General features: G+C 36.4%; 1 protein-coding gene across 1 annotated transcript; it reads left to right on the top strand.

The window, feature by feature from the left end:
• The first annotated feature begins 644 nt into the window (after window positions 1-644).
• On the top strand, window positions 645-25,798 carry LOC138309521 (uncharacterized). Its single transcript, XM_069250743.1, has 14 exons — window positions 645-1,427; window positions 9,336-9,475; window positions 12,530-12,652; window positions 13,046-13,355; window positions 14,059-14,710; window positions 15,603-15,742; window positions 16,120-16,358; window positions 16,880-17,018; window positions 18,446-18,700; window positions 18,995-19,243; window positions 22,549-22,680; window positions 22,828-23,204; window positions 24,189-24,303; window positions 24,957-25,798. Exons 1-14 carry the CDS (start codon window positions 1,371-1,373, stop codon window positions 25,332-25,334), a joined length of 3,306 nt encoding a protein of 1,101 aa, XP_069106844.1. The 5' UTR covers window positions 645-1,370; the 3' UTR covers window positions 25,335-25,798.

Below are 25,798 nucleotides of genomic sequence, written 5' to 3'. Positions count from 1 at the left end.
TATACATGCCAAGTGCATTCCTATGGGCTTTAAGACACGGAATACACTTAGGTGAACATTGAAATGTATTTTGTTTTTTTTTTGTATTAACAAACATTTCAGTTAAATAATGCCTTGACCCGATAACATTATAAGAGATTAATACGATCGGGTTAATATGTCATTTCAGTTTCTAACCGTGTAGAATAACGATAAATACAAAGTTGCCGTTCGTTTCTAGAATAATTTTAGTACTAACAAAAATAGAAAAATATATAGCTTATAGATTTGAAGTATTGAAGAGATGAACAAATTTTAGATACAGTGGGTGCTTTTATCAGATAAAACTGGTGCATTTATCTTTATGGTAGTATAAGCTATGTCTATCTACATTGGATCAACATAAAATCAGTTATATTAGTAATTACGGTTATCACCCTCTGCGTGCTATATTCTCCATAGTGAATCCACATGCATGCATACGTGTTACAAAGGTCGATATACATTATACTAATTACTCCAACAAGAAGAACAGTCGTGAAAAAGCTTTTTATACGGCGGTTAAAGTAGGTCACTAGTAAATAATCTATATATAGCCTATAGGACTCCCCTGTAAAATTTGCTACTTCGTGTTTGTATGTCTGTCCATTGAGTATTGTGTATTATACGGCTCGGTGAGTCTTCATAGTCATCCGGTTAGCGGAGTATATATAAACATGTTGTTGAATGTCTGATTCACCTGTGAAGTCGTCTATACCTGTGATGTTGAGTATTCGGAATGATCCTATTTTGATTATAAACGTGATTGCAATGACAGACATTGTATCGTGGTGTATAGACTGTGGATTGTAAGTTTCTTATAGTTATCCGTTGGCAAAGTATATACTGTATATACATTCAAGTTCATAAACCTGTTGTTGTGTTGAATGTCTCTTTCACTTGTGAAGGCGTCTACCTGTGTTGTTGAATATTTGCATTGATCCTAATTTGATAATTGTTAACGTGGTTATAATGTACAGAAGAAAACGTCGTGGTACATTGTACATAAACTGTGGATTGTAAGGTAGTTGAAGACTGGGCAGACACTTGATGCTAGTGTTTTTGTTTTAAAACTAAGTCTACCTGTGTTGTTGAATATTCGAATCAATCCATATCTGATATTAACGAGCACATGGTTGTACTGTACAGAAGAAAGTGTCGTGGTGCATAGATTGTGGGTGGTAAGGAGGTTGTAGTTTACCATGGACATTTCATGCTGTGGTAACATCATGGACATTACGTTACACGTAACAGCATGGACGCCCTGTGATGTAAGTCACAAACTGGACTGTTAATTAACAGCATGGGCATTACATTGTTATAGCACACTCTATTGATCAAAGGACAAAGCCATGGCATTTCGGAAGGTCCAATTGAGGAATAAGCGGACAAACAAGCGGGATCGCTGCGTAAGTATATTTCCTTGTTTTGAGTGCAACTACATACATATCACTACACTTTGAGGACATATAACTAGCTGTATGTGTAGTTTAAACATATTTTATTTTCAAACCAAATGACAAAAGGATTTAATTTATAAAGAATATTGATGTTACTGGAATGTAATTGTTTCGAATTCGTTAAACAACTAAAGATATTAGTGCACATGTCATGGGTTTTAATAATTATAGTATGTACGATGATGATGATATTGCATATTACTTGTTCAAGACCCAAGTGATGTTTACTGTTGTCAACTATGAGAAAGACTGGGAGAAAGAGATTCATAGTCACCATTTAGGGGTCAGATCACAGTAGCCTCAATGGGGCCAAGAGGAGAAAGGTATGCGTGTACTCAGCGGTCATAGGTGATTTGTGGTACAATGTGTGTGCTTACCTGTCACAAAGGTCAACCTAGGCCGAGTAGTTAAATCGTTAAATCCCACGTGTGTTGGCAGGAGCTGCCATTATTATTTTGACTTAAGAAGGCCTGAGAAAGCTTACTGAATATATATAATGTATGTGACCCGACAGGTAAAAATGTTTTAAATAAATACAATGCCTAATATCTACCAGTATATAAAGAATGATAAATGATTAAGAACAAAGAGGTAAATAGAATTGGAATGTAATGCACTTTGTATGCTGACAGTAAGCTGTGTTAGGTGTATAGGAAGGGGTATCGGCTTGTCTAGCTGACGATACGACGGGATGAATTTTATGAGCGAGTTACAGGGTACATATATAATACATGCATCGCCACATATGTGTAAACATTATAAGAATAATATTGAGTTTAGACATATTACTCTGCATGCGTGTGTGAACAAAACAGAGGCAGAAGACATATTACACAGCACACGTGTGTGAACAAAAAGACACATACTGCATCTCACTAATGAAAGTTCTAACAAATATTTTTTTTTCTATAATTTTGGTTCAATTTCTTTTTTTTTCAATTTGGGTAACTTGATTCACGTTTATTATACGACCTTGAAAGAACTTTTAAACAAAATAGATGCAATGTACCCGACACATATACATGTAAGTGCATAGCCCGGCAACATTACAGAGTAGTCCAATAACACATGAAAATATTCATGCGATATACGTTTACCAACACCTGAATTTTAATACGTCATACTTTAAACACATATATATAGCTCAACTTTAAATTTAAATTACCAGACCGTGTCATATAAAATTTCATTGTTGGTTACATAAAGTGTACCCTGTACAGTTCAAGGTCATTTATAACAACTCGCCGGATGTGTAAACATTTTGTATATGTATGTAATGATTTAGCATAACATGGGTTGAATTAAATGCCACTTACATTGACGAATCCATCAGAACTTTCACTGCTATTTTTTGTATGTTATTCGTTGTATTTATTGACTGGTTTAAGGTTATTGTATGTTCTTTGTTGATAGCAACATTAAAGGTACACTACTTTTCCGGAGCAAAGCTTGAGGTTTCTTAAAACATTAATTACATCAGAAAATATATACCGATGGCCTAAGATGAGACTACAACACCAAATATATGCAGGATTTCCTCCGTAATATATGATAACAGTCATTTCGCTGTTTTGCCGTCTGACGCAGTGATAGTCAACTACCGCGCTGTATTTAGGACGATGGCGGGAAACATATGACGACCCGCGTTAAGAAAATTAACATTTATTATTTTATAATTTAGTAGTTCAGAAGGTGATTTTTAATGTGATATCAACGGTAAGCTAATAACTTTTTCGACTCTATAAAATTATCGATCTAGTTAACATTCCCATTTTAAAAATTAAAAGCCGTTTCGGAAAGGTGGTTGGCCTTTAGCGAAAAGCTATTGCGCAATGATACATTGTACCATTATCTACATATTTTCAGGTGGATACGGTGAGTTACCAACACGAGTAAGTGATATATTCAGAGGCCGGAGGCCGAGGGTTATATCATTTTTGAGGGTTGATAACTCACCGTATCCAACTAAAAATAGGCCGATAACTGTTATGTAGTATATGATAAATATCCAAATGCTTCTTGCTAATTTTAGACCGGAATTCTTCATAGCTGCATTAACGGCCCGTCTGGCATTCTAGGTCGTTTTTCATCAATTGAAGTTTGCAGTTGATCACCTTATAATTAATCTTTATTAGCTTTCCAACTAAATACAACTCTCTGATTGGCAGATTCTTTTCCTTCATATAAAATGAAGAAAAAATCTGAGAACGGCGCGAAAACCCGACGTAATCATGACATCACAATAGAGACGTCGACGTTGTGTATTGATTTAGAAAAAAATCTTCCATTTGTAAATCAATATAGGCGTGCGCCTAAACGTATTTTCCGTACATCAATGCTAAATAATCGCAGTAAACTTGCTGCCTTCCGCCATGAATATGTTGCTGACTACTATAATGACGTCACAATAGATTATCCTAACGTCATTGAATTAGAAAACTCACGTTACGCTATAATTATTTGGGTACGACTCGACGTCAAATGTGATTATGACGTCACATCTAAAGGGGAACTGGTGGGTTTCCGACGTCACAAACGCTAGAGCGGTGACTGGTGGGTTTCCGACGTCACAAACGCTAGAGCGGTGACAGGTGGGTTTCCGACGTCACAAACGCTAGAGCGGTGACAAATGGATTTCCGACGTCACAAACGCTAGAGCGGTGACTGGATGGTTTCCGGCGTCACAAACGCTTGAGCGAAGACAGATGGATTTCCGACGTCACAAACGCTAGAGCGGTGACTGGCGGGTTTCCGACGTCACAAACGCTAGAGCGGTGACTGGATGGTTTCCGGCGTCACAAACGCTTGAGCGAAGACAGATGGATTTCCGACGTCACAAACGCTTGAGCGAAGACAGATGGATTTCCGACGTCACAAACGCTAAAGCGGTGACTGGCGGGTTTCTGACGTCTCAAACGCTTGAGCAGTGATTTGTTGGTTTCCGACGTCACATACGCTACAGCGGTGACTGGTTGGTATCCGGCGTCACAAACGCTAGAGCGGTGACAAATGCATTTCCGACCAGAGCAGTGACTGGTGGGTTTCCGATGTCACAAACGCTAGAGCAGTGACTGGATGGTTTCCGGCGTCAGAAACGCTTGAGCGAAGACAGATGGATTTCCGACGTCACAAACGCTAGAGCGGTGACTGGCGGGTTTCCGACGTCACAAACGCTAGAGCGGTGACTGGCGGGTTTCCGACGTCACAAACGCTAGAGCGGTGATTGTTGGGTTTCCGACGTCAAAAACGCTAGAGCGGTGACTGGTGGGTTTCCGATGTCACAAACGCTTGAGTGGTGACTAGTGGTTTTCGATTTCACAAACACTAGAGCGGTGATTCGTTGGTTTCCGACGTCACATACGCTAGAAAGGTGACTGGTGGTTTCCGATGTCGCAAACGCTAGAGCGGTGACTGGTGGTTTCCGATTTCACAAACGCTAAAGCGGTGACTGGCGGGTCCGACGTCACAAACACTAGAGCGGTGACTGGTGGGTTTCCGACTATGGTTTTGTTTAAGTTTCATCTTTTAAGGGTTTTTTGTTTCATATAATGCACCCCGAACGTTCCAAATGTACTAACAACACATAAGACGCAATATTCACACAAACAGAAACACCTTGATATTCTATGTTGATATCGAGGTATTGCTATTTCAGTCGGCGATGTAGCATCTTTTTTACAGCTTTTTTTGTCTGCTACAACCCACATTTTCAGATTGTTAAAATTGCAGTTCCAATAGGTTCTCTATCCCTCATGACTACAATTATCTAAATGTCAAGACCAGTCGATATGTGTGTGTAATGATATTCCCGTCATACCTTCCAACACATATTTCTCCATAGCACGCAAATTGTAGTTGCACCAAATACATCTAACAATAAAATCCAATTCAAATTCCATTTTAACTATTTAAACAGCCTTCAAAGAAGGTGTCATATTACCTTTTCAATCATTAAATTTCTAGATTATATAACATTCACAGCGAGATGTAAGCTGCCAAGTACAAAATAAATACGATGTTCTCCCCTTCCGATTTCAACAAGGACAGTTCATATTGCAAGTCAAAATACAAATCTGATTGAAATACAGAGCCTTATCGTCACTACGTTGGATTAGAGGATATGAGATAATCCCATTAGGGATCAAGTCCAGGTGACCTTTGGATATGGCCTTGTATAAAATTACAATACATGTGTAAATCATGTTTTTTATTTCCACAAAGACGTTTTATCAAACGCGATTGGGTTGTTGTAAACATTCATTTGCATCGCACAGACATTCTACTTTCTTATAGCTATATTAGGCGTACAAACCATCCAGGAGCTCGTATTTTAGTGTCTTGCTTAAAATCGCTTAGTTTTTTTGTTTTGTTTCACGAATGGAATATTTCGTAAGCATGACATAGTGACATCCCAGGTGGGTTTTACAACTTGTTTCGTGTTTCATTATTTTTGGTGTCACATACCACGTTTCGTCACGGTACAGTGACCCTTTTGTCGTGTTGTAGTGTAACATATTTTTAGTGTTTATCTCACATTCTTACAAGACACTCAATGTGTGTCTAGGACACAGATGATGTATACTACTGTAACGTAGTTTCTAGAACAAAAATAGGACATGGTTTGAGTAACAAATGGTAAATAATATCGGTAGCATTGTATGTAAAATGAGTATTTCGTTAAAATTACAGCAACAGTTGGCTGTTTTGTGCATGAATCAGGCTTTAATACAATGTATAGGTAGCGCTAACGCACCCCATAGAATATATTATTACAGGTATTGCTCCATATATGCATGGTTAAAATTAAAAGCGAAAACCAATCCCTATATTAACACTCACGCGACTTTTTATTTAATTTTTTATGCAATGTAATCGTCAATTGAAAGTGACGTAATTATTCAATAAAGGTCGGTCATAAGTGGGAGGTTCTTACTCGTTTAAACAGCTAATGTTTGATGAGTGTGAAGCGGACACTGTGGTTGCTTGCAGTGATATCAGGATCTGAGGGAGGAACCAACGAAATAAGAGAACGCCAAAGAAAAGTTTGTTTCCGTGTGGTTTATTTATATTTCATGCCCGAAAAATCACTATAGACGTTCAGTGTGGTGGTTTCAATGAATTCCTGCTAAAGGACGAAATATTTCGCACGTAGAAATGGTGTTTGGGTAGAATTAGATATCTGAGAAAGCGCTGTTAGAGACGATAATAACGTGCATATAGAAAACACATACATACATGAACATTATTCAGGGTTGTTTTGTTTGTTTGTTGTTGTTGTTTTTTTTTGTTTGTTGTTGTTGTTTTTTTGTTTTTTTTTTATTTTCTAGTCCTTAACGTTCAGGACAACATGATTTGCCCATTGTCAATATATATTGCAGTGCAAGAGATGCAATACCGTGTCATAAGCAGTATTTAACGTCCTCAGTAAGATGGAACTATCAAGTGGACGAATATTCGCTTTTATAAAGGGACTCAGCACTCCATACCACAGTCTCCCAAAACGCATAAGAAAGCATTGCATGCTTCACAACGTACTCAGTGGGAGTCATCACTGATTGAGATTGTTAAACATAGCTAGCTATAACCCAGCAAACCAGCCATTGTTCACCTCTCTACGGAAGGGCCCTTGGGCAGCCAATATTTAGCAATGGTAGTCTTAAAAACCTCATTTTGTTTGTCGTTGATACAGTGTGGCACGAATACAGAATACCGATCGGCGTATAGAGATAAAACACATAGATACTGACTGGCTTAGGTAGCCAGCCATCTGAGTTATGACCAGGGGCTACGAATGTACAGAGTTGTTTACATATCAACAGGAAACATGTTTACCTGTAAAAACTAAAGGTGTGTAATGCGTTTCGTGGAATGTATTGTTCCATGACAGATTATAAGTTTGTTTTACTAGATTTTTGTAAGTTTTTGCGTGTTATAGAAAGTGGGGAAAATACAGACAATATGGGGATTTCTAGATATCAAAACGGTGCGGGTAATTTACAATTTACCATCGATTAGTTCCATTGTTCGGTCATTGTGACGTCACAAAATCACGTTAAAATATGACTTTATAATGGGTGGAACATTTGATTGAAAAAATATTATAGTTTTGTTTTATGTATTAAAAACTTTATTTGCATCTGTCACTAGTGTAGTAAAACCTGGAGTAAATCTATTGTGACGCTAGAAAAATGGCGTGCTATCAGGATTTCGTGGACGGCGAGACAAAGTGTTTTTTAGAGCAAATTTTAGAAAGCGTTTAAATGTAGATTTTTAGTGCTATAGCCATGGGTCTTACAAATTTTTTATTTTGTAGCACTTTTCGGGAATTATTAACACTTGACAAGATGTTTTTAATTATCCTGCAATCAACATTCGTGTTGTCGGAATACATCTACCACATATATTCATGCTGTATTCAGGACTGACGGAAATGTGTTTTATAATTGCAATTATTAAAAAAAGGCGAAACTCCATTGTTTGAAAGATGGACATGACTGTAACAGCATGTTCATCTTTCAGCTTAAATATGTGTGGTTTGTATTAAGTTATGTGTTCAGTGTCTTTGAAAAATATATAACTGATATTTTAAGACACTGACCATGTCTACTTTTCATCCAGCAACATTCTTTCAAAAACACACATTTTTTGCAATAGCGCATGAACGAGTATAAATACAATTAATATCCCGTGTGAAAGTAATAACGAGTCATATAATCTCATAATGTTTTTCTACAATTGTGGTGCATGAAGCAGAAAACACTTACTATCCTAGAGTGTCTATGTATCTTCCACTTGTAAGGACTAGTAGTTGTTTAAGTGGTCTCCTTACAGGATAGACTCGATCTCAGGGGTCACTGTAACTGTCGTTATATCAATCTCATGTCATACCAACTCTGAAGTCTCTGTATGCGACAACAGATGAAACAGATAGTTTGATTCTTTGATATTTAAGAAAGACCAACCGTACAATGTATGGCTTTCGTGGTAGGCGTCGCTCTCTGAAATCTTCATAGGAATGCATGTAATTGGTCAATGTTTTTCGTCTGAACTGCCTTCCTATGACACTGTCCAATGGTGAATATTACGACAGTGATAGTAACCACTGTACTATCAAGGATGCTTACATAAGAACCTTTATTATTTGCCTTTTTATGACGTTTAAATTTGTATTATCATTCTATTATGCTGTCATATTAGGGAGGACTAAATAAATTGTTGTCATATGAACAATTTTATCCTTTAATGACTGAACAACATTGATAAAATGCCATATATCAACTATGAGGTGATATTAGAATACAAACGATTATCAATTTCCCAACATTTGACCTTTACATCCTTACGATATATATCGTTGCATAACACCCAAATCAATATTGAGATTATAGACTTTGCCACTTTGCCAGAACGTGGAGATCATCAGGCGTTCTAAGGCCATCATTTTGGGCGGTTCAATATCACATTGACTTTCACCATTACGGCCTAGTCCGTTGTTAACAGAATACCGTTATTAAGAAATGTATGTGCGATTACTGTTATGAGAGGTCATGGTGGCCGAGTGGTAAAGATATTCCGACATATTACCACAAGCCCTCCATCTGTGGGTCGCGAGTTTGAATCCTATGTGAGGCAGTTGCCAAGTACTGATGCTGTTCAGTGGTTTTTCTCCAGTTTGTCTTCTCCGAGTACTCCACCATCAAACCTGTCGTGGCCTTACATGACCCTGGCTGTTGACATAAAAGTAAACAAATAAACAAAGAAATTACCATTGTGACTCTTAGTCCGTTTGAATGAATAATATAGTAATTTTTTTCTATATAGTGACCATATATTTACAGTGTATGTGTATCATTGTAGGTGTCTATGGGCGGCAGGATCGAGCTTTACGAGTCTGAAGATTTCCAAGGCAATAAATTAACACTCGGGGACGACTGCACGTGCATCCAATTGAGGGGTTTGGAAGATGTTGGCTCGGTCAAGGTCATAGGCAAGGACGTGTAAGTTGATAAGCATTAAACAATAGCAAAAAAAGAAAGAATGATTATATGCCATTGTCTTCAAATTGGTCGGAGCAAATATCAAAGAATGGTTAAAATTCTAAATTTTCACTGTATTGCAGTGGTGCCCTCAAAATCCATTTACAAGATGGTTTTTAGGTACACCGTTTAGTTTTGTTCAATATTATTGAAAATAATACTTAATGTGACTTCATATCATATTATGCTCTTATTTACATTTTAACATTTAAAAAATTAAAATCAACACTGGTATCTACTTAAGCATTAAATTGCCTTCTTGGGGGATATAATTATGGTCCTATAATTCTCCCATGGTTGCAGACATATTGAGTAGCGCACATCAGTGCACTTCCAACAATTTAATCAATATGTACATCTTCAGGATATTCAACATTTTAAATCCATAACTACAAAAATTGTTGCGAATAGCATAGAACAATTTGGGATTTACATTTCAGTAGTACGCAAGTACGCACACAAAAAAGCGCATTGCGTCTTTACGTCGCGTCGTCGGTCAGAACGACGTCACAATACATGTTAAACATAATACTACACCAACGGGAGTTATAGGAGAGTTATGATCTCATAAATTCCCTATTTGGTTAGTAAGGTTAAATAGTGTCAGTCCCAGGCAAATGAAAATATATGTAGATAACGGCCGTCTTCATCGGCATCGCTTCGAATGTCGATCAGAGCGTACCTTGTCAATCGAATTACCCCATTCAAAAACAAAAGACAGTTAAAAATTAGGCATTGTCAATGTAGCTATATTAACAGAATGATATTTGGTTGAAGTAACATAAAGTTATAATCATACTAAAGTTATAATCACGTTTATTACGAACACGTTTACAACAAAGTCATGGTTATAACGCATTCTCAATCAGGATATACAGTACTTATTATGTTTGTAATATGTGTGTTTCGAACTATGCTTTTAACGAAGTGATTTGTTTGTCTCCAAAGGTTCGTTATAACCGTGTTTTTCATTATTGCACTATAGTGAAAACGTTCAAAATATTTTTATTTTTTTTATTTTTATAATTTATTAGAATAATTTCATAACATGTTACATCATATCCACTCCTTCAGTAAATGTTCAGTAAATGTGATAATAACCTAAACATATATGGGATATGAATCAGGGTTTTTTAAAGTATTTACGGTGCCTTTTAAGTTATTCTTTAATGAAACTTACATATAATTTATATACATCGCCTCGATCAAAGGTGCTGTTCCGCCGACGAAGGGGAAAGGATATCTAATAAAACAGGAGCAGATGAATTCAATTTTTTTCGTCGATTACTTACTTTTTAACGTTTTAGCTTCCTATTTTACTTTATTTTATTTAAGATAAGTGAATCCCGAAGAAAAAAACTATGGTACTATGCCCTATATGAAATCATTGACTGATTGCGCAAACAACAAAAGCAAAAAACATATTTGTAGTTATTGTGTTAATAAGACAATAAAATTACATGATTAAATATCAGTTAAAAGATACATATTGTTTATGTTATGTAGTGATGAAGCATTTTTAAAGTATAAAGTCTAATAATAGGAAACGGTAGTGTATACCGGGAAGTCACCATGAATATCCGGAATTCCGTTTGTGTATATCGTCACGTAAATGCCCTTCTTAAAATAATTGTGTACAGTCTTCTCAGCTTAAGACTGAAAAAAAACATTAACAAATAATGTATTCTTTATCTCCGGAAAAGTCTACTCATGTTAAATTTATAATACTTATCTGAACCGGATTTGGAGACAATCAGACCTACTTGTTTTGTCTCTCTATGTGACTGTTGATATATGTAAGAAGTGGTTGAGGTGGTGAGTGAGAGTCTAGTTATTGAATCACTCTGAGTTTTACTGGTATATTTATAGTGGCGCAACCAACCAACAATTGTAACAGGTTCAAAAAGTTTCCGGATCGAGTGTTAACTAGTGTTTTAACGGCCATAAAAGCGAAGTTTAGATATACCGTCAAAAAACGCATTCCAAATGAAATCGGTTCGGTTCCACGCGACTGCAACGCGTTTATTGAAAATATGAAATTGCTTTTGTTAACAATTTGCGCAAAAAGTAATGATATAACAATTGTTCTATTATATTATTTATTTATTGAAATGTTTCATCTTGTTTGGTCCACCAGGAGGAAATAAAATTAAAAGATGAATCAATCCTACATGTGAATCATAATAGAAATCATTTGAGAAGAATTTCTAGTCATTGGTTATTTTGAATTCAAATAATGCAATCGAACACAATATTTATACTCTGATAAAATAACTCATTACGTGATGTTTACACCAAGATCCGAAAAAATGTCGTTTCTACCTCTGATCACTGTAAATGATTGCAGGGCTCTGTGGTGTCAGAGTTCTGACATTTATTAATGTCGCCACCCAACGACATTTCTGTCACTATTGTATACACTTTGAAATGGAATGCACTGAAAACAAATATTAAATATCAAGACATAAAGATATATACTTTTTACAAAATAGCTTTAAAGATGCTCCATTGCCGACAGAGCGTAAATGATTCAAATTGAACAAGAATTGGTTTTTAATAGTGTGTATATATGTTTAATTAACACAAAACATTAAATATACAATAATTTACTTTGCTTTTGATTCATGCGCAATCAGTACTTCTTTCCATACACGAAATAGTGCCAAGGTTGCAGATAATTATTTTCCATATTTTTAACTTGAAATAAAATTAGAAGCACAAACTTTTCGTGGGTGTTAATGGTATAAAGTAAGTAACTTTTGTAACTGAAAAAAGTACTAAATCGTCTGCTCAAATTTTGAGAAAAAGATACTATTTGTCAGCGTTATTAAGCCATTCAGATCATTTTGAATAAAATGTCACATTCATCAGCAAGCATTGATTTACTTTTACTCCCACAGTAAAATTGTCCAAACAATTCACATGAACTTCACCAAACATGTTACAGAATAAAATGACAAATATATGTCATCGTTTACCTTTCATAGTTCAAGTTCTCATTTGTTGCTGTTTCAGATGGGGGTTTTATAAACAGAAGGGGTACCGAGAACGGAGCTTTGAATTAGAAGAAGGTGATTACCCAAATCTACAAGCCGTGAAGGATGTCGATGACATTATATCTTCTGTCAGACCTTTATGGTAAGTTGTATAGGTGTAATTGACACGGATCATTTACGTTTTCATGGCAACGAAACACACAATAAAAACTATGTTTTTGTTAGTTTTTTGTAACTTTAGCGATTATATGATTTGAATAATGGACAATGTTTGTAAATTTCAAAATATGGATATATATTGTTTTTGTATGTTTTTATTTCTTATATTTATTTTTGTATTAATTTTGTTTTTTCTTATTGATGTCCTTTTATTGATTTTTTGTTTATTTATCTATTTTTGTTTATTCATTTATCTCTCTATTTATTTATTTATTTATTCATTTTTTGTCTGTCTTCGAGTTTTCAGTATAGTTTTAATTTAATGCTGTTAGAACAATAACTGTATTTTATCTACATGTATTTCACACTTTTACAGGATGGAAATATCAGAAAGTAACTTCCTACCTCATGGCGACATGTATAAACAACAATACGCCGCCCTGGCGGCATGGTTTCTCGGACCAAAGGGAGAGAACAAGGACGTGTTTACAGACCTAGCGAAAGAAGCCGTTGAAGCTCATATAGACTTTCGTATAAATTATTACCCTACAGACAAACCCTACATTACGGACGATATCCGGACAGCGCGTGCGTACAAGGATGAGGTTAAGGAACTCAGGAATGAGTTGACAAAGATGACAGAAGAGCTGAAGGAGTGCACTCCAAACCATAGTATCCGCTATGAGGTAAGGACAGAAACTTTAAATACACTTTAAAAGGAGGACAGCAGTGACTGGGATGTAGACCATAGTTTAGTCATTATATATGCTGTAAATATCACGTTTTATTCAAACTATAATTGGTGGAGTCATAGATCAAGCTAATCAAATTGATGGAGTATTGTTTATGAATCATCTGCTCTTACGGCTGTTAAATTGTTTAAGAGTATCCTTTAGTATGCTTACTACAACGAGAGTTGTTTGCGCGAACAACAAAGCCCGCCACTGGATTTGCACCAAACCTATCACAACATTGAAATTCCAATACAATGTCACTCGTGGCAAATAACAGTAATGCAACACCTACACAAAAACCTTAACATGGTCATTTCGGCTCATGAGGCATCTTGGAAATTCTCAAAATCAAGTATTTTTTCCTTTAAATGATTTTCCATACCCATAAAAGCAACTTTAATCCTCAATTATAGAACTCAGTTGTTACGTATAACAGTATTGCAAAACCTGTAGCAAAACCGTAACCTGGTTATCTTCGGCGCCAAAGCAAGGGCAATTTCATAAGCCTCCTCTCTTCGCTTCGAGATGCCAGCTAAATTAATTGATACATTGAATGATCATTGGTAAATACATGAATAATAACAAGAGACGACAACTCTGTCTGGGAAGACTCAATATTATGATATAGATAATTAACGGTGACTTTTATTTTCAGGGTCATATGTTATGGGACACCGCCATGCCAGCTAATCTGGGGTACCTTGCGGCCTTGCTGTACAACTCCAACAACGTCACGAGCGAGGCCAGCCCGGTAACCACGGGGATGGAGGTACAGGTCGGCAAACAGATTTGTGAGATGCTCGGATACAGCTTTGGTCAGAAACCGGAACCATGGGGCCATCTCACGTGTGGCGGAAGTGTAGCCAACATCGAAGCCATGTGGTCTGCGCGGAACGTCAAATATTATCCAATCGCGATAAGGAAAGCAATTCTGACCGAAACAGAGTTACAAGCCGCTTTAGAGTATGAAGTGTTTATACCCAGACTTAACACTAAACAGAGACTTACTCAGGCCTCGACCTGGGATTTACTAAATCTGGATATCGATGATATTGTTTCAATACCAGAGGATTTAACAAAACTGGGGATACCTAGTGACGTTTTAGCCGAGTGTTTGTCACGCTATAGTTTACAAAGTTTAGGATTTTTTAAATTTGCTCTTAAGCACGGACTTACAGAAGCACCTGTTGTTGTTTCACCAGCATCCAATCATTACTCTTGGACTAAAGCAGCAACACTTCTTGGAATTGGCTCCGAAAATCTTATCTCCGTGATGTTTGATAGAAATGCTCGTATGAGCATAGATGGTAAGTGACACGAAGGTTTGCTTGAAAATCGAGAACAGAGTTGGCAAATACTTGAAAGAATGGCTTTCACCGATCCATATATAATATTTTAAACAAAAAATGTCTATAAAAAGTTAAGATTTGTAGCTCTGCTTGAAAGCAAACCAAAGTCATAATTACCAATATTTGCTTTTTCTTTCCCTGATATCTTATTGTCAAGGCAGCGTAATATAAAGATCACTAATAAAATAGCAAGTGGACTATTACATAGAAGATGTATTTTGTGACAACATCTGCCATAACAAAATCACAAACAAACCAATAATGGGACGACTGGTTTGCCCGAAGTCAGTATAATGTAACCGGGTGTGATGTGTGTTTTTTTTTTTTTTTTTTTTTTTTTTTTTTTTTGTCTTCAGCGGAAGGATTAGGTGGTTGGAAAACGCTAAAGGGGGAATAGTTCGACTATAAGAAGAAAAAACTTCAATATCTCGCAGTCTCCCAAACATACATATATACAGTTATATGCACATACCGTAGCACATCGGACACAAGGGAAGCAGTCTTTGAATTATTCTGACTGTTAATACGATGTTAAATCTACTAAAACATATAAACAAACAAACCAACAAACAATAAAGCTTACTGTTCTATAGGTTGATACTGATGAGGTTGATACAGGAAATCATAATCTTTAAAACATCATAAGAATAACAGTACATTGTGTTTCTTTGAAATTATGCGTCGCTCTAACTGTAATCTTTAAAGGTCGCTGCAGGCCTATGATTATTCAGTTTTCCCGAACTGCTTTTAGTCAATATGATAGTATATGGGTTAATAAAACAACAGTGACAGTAACCCCTAGAGTATCGAAGATGACGCAAACATTTGAGAAAGAAATATTCTTGTTTAGATTTAAAACGGATCCTGAACGGATTATTGGTGAAAGAAATCCCGGTCATTGCTGTTGTGGTAGTCATAGGAACAACAGAGCATGGAGCTGTAGATCCGCTCTCTAAAGTCATCAATCTCCGCAAGGAGTTCCGGGAAAAGGTAGGATGTGATATCGAAGGAATTCCGAAAACTATCTTAAATATTCTGCAAAATTCAGCTGGGTATGAAGCTAGACTGATTCCCGCCTCAGTTACCTCCCTTGTGTACGCTTCACTAGTGAGCGGAGCGGAGCCTGGCGGAGAGTAGAGAACTAAGGGAAGGGAACCAGTCTAGGTATGAAGCCAAATTCCGATAAATAAAATTGAACTATGTTATAAATGTAATACAGACAAAGGGTCGGGTTGTGCATTGTAGATATTGGTGCGCTTTAACTCAAATCGGACGTTTAAGGTGTTGTTTTAGGTGTTTTGTTTTGTTTTTGAGTAAGTACATTAGTACAATGTAATTGCGGCTTAAAATGTAATTGTTCGTTTCAGGGTTTGAATTTCTGTGTTTGTGCTGATGCCGCCTGGGGCGGGTATTTCACTTCCATGCTGCACACTAAGAGCACGTCCCGGGCCACGGTGATAAAGGACCACGGAGGATACATTCCGATATTCCCCCTCAGCCCCTACACCCGGAAACAGCTCCTACACCTGAAGTACGCAGACACCATCACCCTCGACCCTCATAAGTCCGGCTACTGTCCCTATCCGGCTGGCGGACTATGTTACAGGTATATAAAAGTTGAAGCATATTTCACTCATTCCAAATGTTGCAATTCAACTAAGGTTATGTTACTGGAACGTTAACGCATATGATGCTCCGTTTTTTCGATACCAATCTTTATCGCAATGGTTCTATTTTCGTCTTCCGTGTAGCACATGCTCTAATCCCATGTTCACACGATGTCAATGTAATGCAATTAATTGTTGATTTCACCTGCTCTTCGTCTTTAAAAGTATTTTCGCGTGAGGTTATCATTCACAACTATATTGCAGTTCCAAAAAATCTTATGCATTACACAGATGGCGAGAGCTCAACTAAATCTGAGAATAGATGCTGCATCGAAATCAATATTTTGCTTGGTACTAATTGTAGTTTGAAATTATCTGTTATTGAAATTACAAATCATGTCATTATCTTAAAAAAATATATATATTATTTGAAGATATGTTTTTTGCAAATTAATTAAATATGTTTTGTGATTTTAACATTTTGTGATAAGACTAACGCACGTATCAATATTCATTACAGAAATGGGGCCATGAGGGGATTCGTTCAGATCGCAGCTTCCGTTATATACCAAAACGAGGATGAACCGGATGTGGGTATGTACGGTGTGGAAGGGTCTAAACCCGGAGCGGCGGCAGCCGGAGTTTTGTTGGCACACAGGGTCTGTAAACTATTCTATTCATCTTAACAATCTTCTTCAGCATAGTTTTTCTACTTCCTACAATTCTTATCTTTTTTTTCACTGTAATATTCTTCTCGTGGCTCAATTTTTCTTCTTACTCCTATATTCTCCGTCTCATGACTTTAGCCTCCTTCTCATATTTTTATTCTTTTTATCGTGATTACATGTCTATTATTATAATTCTGGTCAACGGTAATAACCGTCGACATATTGCTTAAGTATATATTTACATGTGAGAAGTCAAAATTTTCTTGTATTAAACTTTTTTTCTCATATAGATTTTTTGAAAAAGGAGTTCATACCATAAAAGAAAATGGAATAAAAAACATATGTCCGTGTGCTCGTTTTTGAGCTTTTGTCACTCAAAGATACCTAGTTGACAAAATATTGGATTTTATGGGAATTTTGCCGTTTTGACCATATAAAATAGAGATTAAAGCCATAATCTCCTAATGAGGTGTTTGATATGTATGAATGTTTGTAGAATTCATTTTCTGGTAGTCTTTTTTAAAAATATACCAGATTTTATCAATTAGACTAATATTTTTTCTCAGAATAACAACATATGCTACCCCTACCCCTTAATTTTGAGCTACATTTTCAGGCATTTTTGCCAAATTTTACGCTTTATAGAAAAAGTTCTGATATTAAACTTTTGTTATTTTTTGCATATCAATAGGAAAACGGCTGTTCTTTCTAAATCAGGAAGAAAAATTGGGGGTCCGTGTGCTTACTTTTTTGCTCCATTTGAATTTTTGTTATTTTTCAGTATTTTAGAGTAAAAAATGAAAGTGCCCAAATTACCATTAAATGTAAAAATAAAGTCACAAAAGTGTATTAATACACATATTAATGCTCAATATTTTAATTACTACGAACCTAATAACAATTTGCAGCAAAAATTAGCTCAATACAGCTGAAAATGCTGGCGCAGTGATGATTTAAGTAAAAGCAATTTCAGTAAATAATGGTAAAAACTGTGGCTCTACTTGAAGCGAAAAAAGACACAATTTCAAAATGGCCGCCAAATGGACCATTTCTTAAAATCCTCATATAAAAAATTCTCCTAAAAATAGAAATGTTTTTTGACAAAATTTGCATCTGGCAACTTGCTACAGATACTGATAAACTGTATTTGAAAATCTCAAAAATTCTTTGATCTATGTTGAAACGAGACTTCAACGGGACTGAAACCTCAGAAGAATACATCCTTAAGTATATATTTACATGTGTTTGTCATTACTTTATAAGCCTAAATACATTGTATTTATTGCTTTTGTATAAAAAAATACTTTTTACATTGATGACAGAACATGATTATAAATGTTTAGTATCAGATTAATAATCCTTAATCGTTTTTCACGTTCAAATTCACTTTAATTATGTCGATTTCGATATTGTTCTAGGTAATCGGACTTGACATGTACGGTTATGGCCGGATATTGGGACAATGTATGATGGGAGCAAAACTGTTCTACTGCGCATGGCTAACTGTTGCCAATGACGATGATAATTTTGTGTGCATTCCCATGAAGCCTCTGCCCAAGGAGGAGGATTCTGGAATTCCGATGTTTTCCTTTAAAAGGGACCGTGCGTTGGTAGAGGCTCGGCGATTTATCAACGAGAAAATAAAGGGCCGAAGTAACGAGGACCTGAAAAAGGTGAATAAAGTGACAAGTACTAAGCTAAAATACCATCAAATTAATCCTATGGTTCTTTTCCGCATAATTTTTCGTTTTTTGATGCTCAAATAGGACAGAATTCAAGAGCATTATTTTAGTGATTGTTGCATATGAAGCAATTAATACTCTTTCTGATGACGTTGTCTAATTCTCATTGAAGTGTTTCTAACATTTTTTTAAAATTTTTGTTTGGATTAATTATAATAATACTATGATTTTGTTAATCTATGATTATGGATCTCCTTTTCACATTATCAATTTCATTTTTTCTAGGACCCCGAGGTTATGAGTTTCCTAAGCGAGATTGGGCCAGACGCGCTTATCAATGCTTTTGCCGTCAACATCCGGGGTAATACTGACATTAACGTCACAAACCGCCTCAACTCGACGCTGTTCGACAAGCTATCGCATACAAGTGTCAGCAAAAAAGCGGTAAAACGCATTCCCCTCATTCTCACCAAATCCGAACTACCGCATTCTGGGAAGGACAAGGCGGCGTCACAGTTCAAACGAAGACTTGGGGTATGATCTATGTAATATTATATTATCTGTTTTGTGTAGACATGCGGTATAGTTGAACGAACAGGCTTTAATATAATCTCTATAGATGTCTACGGTACTTGAAAGCCACCAATGGGAATAATTCATGTACCACGTGATACCCGATAAAGTTTGTGCCGGATTATTCTTTCTATTGGTATGGAATGACCTCAAGAGATGATATCCAGAACTAAAGTCATTTCAGCGGGAAGATTACAATGAGTTACGTTCCATCAACACTGAAGATACTAGTCCCGCACAAAATGTAATGGGTATCACGTGGTAGTTAGTCTCATTTGACCTTTAAGACATATTATATCAATGTATGATCATGTATTTGTTTTCTTCCCCTTTCTTGTTTGGAAAACCTTTGTTCATTTACTACTGTCTACACACACACACATCCTTTCATCTCTCGAATTTCGGTATGGTTTTGTCTTTACCTACTCATAATCTGTTTTTTTACCTCCTTTCGATTTGTGAATATATAATGTAAATGTATTTACAGTTGTGGAAACGCACAACAATAGACGATGTGCGGTGTGCGCACAATGTGCGGAGGTTTTACGTATCGCCCTTGCAGGGTGCGCAATGAAAATGTTCAGTGACCTAATTAAGTGCACATGTTATACCCATGTTATAGTAGGTGTTTTTTTATATATTTAGTTAAACCAGTGATACTGATGTTTAATTGTTTTTCCTCTAGCTCACTCCGGGCTGTGACAGTAATTATACTTGTGATACTATAGTTTCTTTCTTTCCACTCTAGCTCCTTCCGGACTATGACAATAATTATACTTGTGATACTATAGTTTCTTTCTTTCCACTTTAGCTCCCTCTTGGTTGTGACAGTAATTATACTTGTGATACTATAGTTTCTATCTTTCCACTCTAGCTCCTTCCGGGCTATGACAGTAATTATACATGTGATACTATAGTTTCTATCTTTCCACTCTAGCTCCCTCCGGGCTGTGACAGTAATTATACATGTGATACTATAGTTTCTATCTTTCCACTCTAGCTCCTTCCGGGCTATGACAGTAATTATACTTGTGATACTATAGTTTCTATCTTTCCACTCTAGCTCCCTCCGGGCTGTGACAGTAATTATACATGTGATACTATAGTTTCTATCTTTCCACTCTAGCTCCCTCCGGACTGTGACAGTAATTATACTTCTGATACTATAGTTTCTATCTTTCCACTCTAGCTCCTTCCGGGCTATGACAGTAATTATACTTCTGATACTATAGTTTCTATCTTTCCACTCTAGCTCCTTCCGGGCTATGACAGTAATTATACTTGTGATACTATAGTTTCTATCTTTCCACTCTAGCTCCCTCCGGGTTGTGACAGTAATTATACATGTGATACTATAGTTTCTATCTTTCCACTCTAGCTCCTTCCGGGCTATGACAGTAATTATACTTGTGATACTATAGTTTCTATCTTTCCACTCTAGCTCCCTCCGGACTGTGACAGTAATTATACATGTGATACTATAGTTTCTATCTTTCCACTCTAGCTCCTTCCGGGCTATGACAGTAATTATACTTGTGATACTATAGTTTCTATCTTTCCACTCTAGCTCCTTCCGGGTTGTGACAGTAATTATACTTGTGATACTATAGTTTCTATCTTTCCACTCTAGCTCCTTCCGGGCTATGACAGTTATTATACTTGTGATACTATAGTTTCTATCTTTCCACTCTAGCTCCCTCCGGGCTATGACAGTAATTATACTTCTGATACTATAGTTTCTATCTTTCCACTCTAGCTCCCTCCGGGCTATGACAGTAATTATACTTGTGATACTATAGTTTCTATCTTTCCACTCTAGCTCCTTCCGGGCTATGACAGTAATTATACTTCTGATACTATAGTTTCTATCTTTCCACTCTAGCTCCCTCCGGACTGTGACAGTAATTATACATGTGATACTATAGTTTCTATCTTTCCACTCTAGCTCCTTCCGGGCTACGACAGTAATTATACTTGTGATACTATAGTTTCCATCTTTCCACTCTAGCTCCCTCCGGGCTATGACAGTAATTATACTTGTGATACTATAGTTTCTATCTTTCCACTCTAGCTCCTTCCGGGCTATGACAGTAATTATACTTCTGATACTATAGTTTCTATCTTTCCACTCTAGCTCCCTCTCCGGACTGTGACAGTAATTATACATGTGATACTATAGTTTCTATCTTTCCACTCTAGCTCCTTCCGGGCTACGACAGTAATTATACTTGTGATACTATAGTTTCCATCTTTCCACTCTAGCTCCCTCTGGGCTGTGACAGTAATTATACATGTGATACTATAGTTTCTATCTTTCCACTCTAGCTCCCTCCGGGCTGTGACAGTAATTATACATGTGATACTATAGTTTCTATCTTTCCACTCTAGCTCCCTCCGGGCTGTGACAGTAATTATACATGTGATACTATAGTTTCTATCTTTCCACTCTAGCTCCTTCCGGGTTGTGACAGTAATTATACTTGTGATACTATAGTTTCTATCTTTCCACTTAAGCTCCCTCCGGTTTGTGACAGTAATTATACTTGTGATACTATAGTTTCTTTCTTTCCACTTAAGCTCCCTCTTGGTTGTGACAGTAATTATACTTGTGATACTATAGTTTCTATCTTTCCACTCTAGCTCCTTCCGGGCTATGACAGTAATTATACCATGTGATACTATATTTTCTATCTTTCCACTCTAGCTCCTTCCGGTTTGTGACAGTAATTATACTTTTGATAATATAGTTTCTATCTTTCCACTCTAGCTCCTTCCGGGCTGTGACAGTAATTATACTTGTGATACTATAGTTTCTATCTTTCCACTCTAGCTCCTTCCGGGCTATGACAGTAATTATACTTGTGATACTATAGTTTCTATCTTTCCACTCTAGCTCCTTCTGGGCTGTGACAGTAATAATACTTGTGATACTATAGTTTCTGTCTTTCCACTCTGGCTCACTCCGGGCTGTGACAGTAACTATACTTGTGATACTATAGTTTCTATCTTTCCACTCTGGCTCACTCCGGGCTGTGACAGTAACTATACTTGTGATACTATAGTTTCTATTTTACCACTCTAGCTCACTCCGGGTTGTGACAGTAACTATACTTGTGATACTATAGTTTCTATCTTTCCACTCTAGCTCACTCCGGGTTGTGACAGTAACTATACTTGTGATACTATAGTTTCTATCTTTCCCCTCCGGGCTGTGACTGTAGCTGTACCTGTGATACTGATTTGAACATGATATGTTTTCCCTCTAGCTGCCTCCTGGCTGTGAAGGAGGTCTCGTCTACCTCATCAACACCGTTATGAACCCGTGGGTCGCCAATCAGGACAGTGTCCAGTCCCTGGTCGACTGTTTCCGACAGGTGGTCAAGACAACAGTCGAAGAGGTAACATTCCTGTAGTTATATACTGACAATAATAATTTTCCTTTTTCGTTATCAAATAATTCTAAAATACAACGCCTATCATTTCAAATCAGCAGTACTACATAAACCAAAGCATTAATTAATAGGTATATTGTTGGACCATTGCAGATGACGGACACCCCAGAAAAACATATCTTCATCGTTGCCAGTCCGCTAAATGAAGAAACTGGCGAAATCTTCTGTGACTTCTACCCCAACGAATACAACGAGAAGGAAAGTAACTACCAGGCTGTAATAAAATTCAAAGTGGATAGCAGATTTAAACTCGAACTATTCAAGCTAATGGAGACACAATCCGAAGCGACATTAAATGGTGGTGTTTCTAAAGAAATAATTTTCCGGAACAAGTGGAAGACAACTCTACGAGACATTTTGTGCAATGGCCGCCAGACGTCGATCCGGATGAATGTTTACATTGGCATGGAGTCGGAGTCCCCGGTGATGACTAACCTCCCTGTCACGATATCTGATGTTCCACTCTACAGGTTGGTACGATTACTGTATAGTTGCTTATATTCGCAGGGTTTTGATTTTGCTAAATCCGTGGATCCACCCAGAAGTTTATTTTTTCGCGAAATTTATGGTTTTACATATTATAGCTTGTCATAGATAATTCGCAAAAAAATAAATAAAGAATAATGTAAAAAAAAAAACAGTAAACCGTGAAATTTTACATTTGCGACAATACAGTACTAAACACGACTCAGCTGTTCAAAAAAATGATTATCTAAATAATATTTTTCGCAACGTTTCATCTTTTATTGGTTGCATAATCTGTGTGTAGGGACAGTATAGAAAGAGCAGATTACCGTATAGTCAACTAGGCCTATTTTCTTCTCCTCAAAAGCTTTCAGTTCCATGTGATAGTCCAGAGGTGGATTTAAAGACAGTGAAAGTAACCCCTGAAATATAGAGGTTGACACAATATTTGTATGGGTTATTGGTGAAAGAAATTGCTGTCGTGATTTTACCAAATAATACTATGATCGCGAAATTTTTATTCGTGAAATATTAGAAATTGTTGAATTATATATACACTGAAAGCCAGATCTAATTTCATTGTTTTTAATTAAATCCGATTTTACTTTGATAAATATCAAAATATACGGTATTTTTAAAGAGACAATGGTTTAATTTTATTATTATTTGAAAGTAGTCGTTACAACCACCATTTGTACAACTAGTTCTTATACGTTTCTACAACTATTCTTCAACATTGTGTTTCAATTTTTATTCCGTTTTATTCATTTTTTAAGTTTTGATTTCATTTTAATTCAGTCGTAAACAAATTAGTTTTCAGCATCATTGAAAAGACGTAGGTGTACTATCCGGACTTTGTGTCTCTTTATAAAACATCCTTATTTATCATTACGATATCTACAACAGTTATACATCATTGTATCGTCATTTTGAAAGTATAATATTTACTTACTGTCTTGTTTTTGTTTTTTTTTGTTTTTTTTTTAAAGGTATTTTGAGAAGGTGACTCAGGACTACCCAAATTATATGACGTACTTCCTGTATGGGGATGAAAATGGCGCGTACATCACTCATCACATTTCCCTCAGGCCCGATTTCTACCAGGTCAGCTTGTTTATGGTTATTTTTCAAGATAGCATGGCAGTAAATAAAGATTCTACACCGCCGACTAATGATATTTATTTCTATTAAAACCTAAAGCAGACGCATTGGTATACTTTACACTATTAGCATCACTGAAAATTTTAAGTTTTTAAAATCTAATTTCCGGATAGAAATATTTAAAATAAACAATTATGGCACTATGCGTTTTATGGAATAAGGTACTACATTGCACAGACAACGAAATCTAAACAAATTATCATATATACATTTTTATGATACTGAGTAGTTAGGCTCATATATATATTACATATGATTAAACATAAAATATTGTCAATTTGATAGTCTATATTGTTTATGGTCTATGCGCGCTGAAACATCTTTAAATCAGTTTTGTAATATTCACTAGATTAGTGCTCAGGTAAAGTTTGGACGATTCTTTTCGGATTAAGTGTGATTGGCCAATGGTATAACCGCATCGAAATATTGAAATGTCACGAAAGAAAGAAATTGATTAAGATATTACATTATTGTATGACCATATAACTTGTTGTTTATTTCATATTTTGTAACTTTTAAAATATTGATAATTAAGTAATTCATTTACATTTAAAATTATACTTGTTAATTTTAAAGTAATAAATACATTGTTTCAGTTGGTCCGCCTAGATAACATACCACATAGTATATCTCCATCCCTGCTCCAGCATGGCGTTCACATCCACATTTCAACCATGACGGGCGAACCTCTTGTGATTGAAGGCGAGATTGTCGACCCTCTACAAATGTCCGAATACGCAATACACCTTATAGCTGAAGGAGGCAACCAGATAAGGTCTTCAATAAAATTCAACCAGCTGAACGCCAAAATATTCTTCCTTCCTCTTCGACCGGAAAAAATGACCGAAACACGAGTAATGCACTACCGGTCTTCTGTCAATATCAACGGAAGTATAAATATCGAGGTGGATGTGCCATCAAGTCCGGAAATAGACACGACATGTGATCATGATTTATTAGAGGCCTCGATATAGTTCACGAGTTCATACACTTTTCTATTTTAAAAACTCAAATATTACACCCAGGACTTGCTACAGAATTCAATGTGATTCCCTTGGAAAATTTTCGGTATGAGCCCCGTAGGTAGGGCGCTAGAATTGTACCTGCTGCCCCTATTGCATGATCGTAAAAGGCGACTAAATTTAGGATCTTATCTTTTCTTTTCTTCCTAACTGACTTTATCTTTCCTAATGGCCTCCCTCGCCACCACCTCACTTTTGTCCTTGAGTTGAGCGTTCTTCCCTGTAAGGAAGGCTCTGGGTTCTGTCCCCTGGCCGAGACACACCAAAGTCTATAAAAGTGATGGTTTCTGCTCCTGCTTAGCGCTCAGTATACAGGGAGGGGAACGACTGGTTCGCCCGTTGTCAGTATAATGTATAATGTGACCGGGAGGGGTATGCTTTTTGCGTGATGTCTTCGGTGGCAAAATTCAGTGAAA

The sequence above is a fragment of the Argopecten irradians genome, chromosome 15 (assembly GCF_041381155.1).
Source record: "Argopecten irradians isolate NY chromosome 15, Ai_NY, whole genome shotgun sequence".
NCBI lineage: Eukaryota > Metazoa > Mollusca > Bivalvia > Pectinida > Pectinidae > Argopecten > Argopecten irradians.
This window is presented reverse-complemented; position numbering and strand designations above follow the sequence as displayed.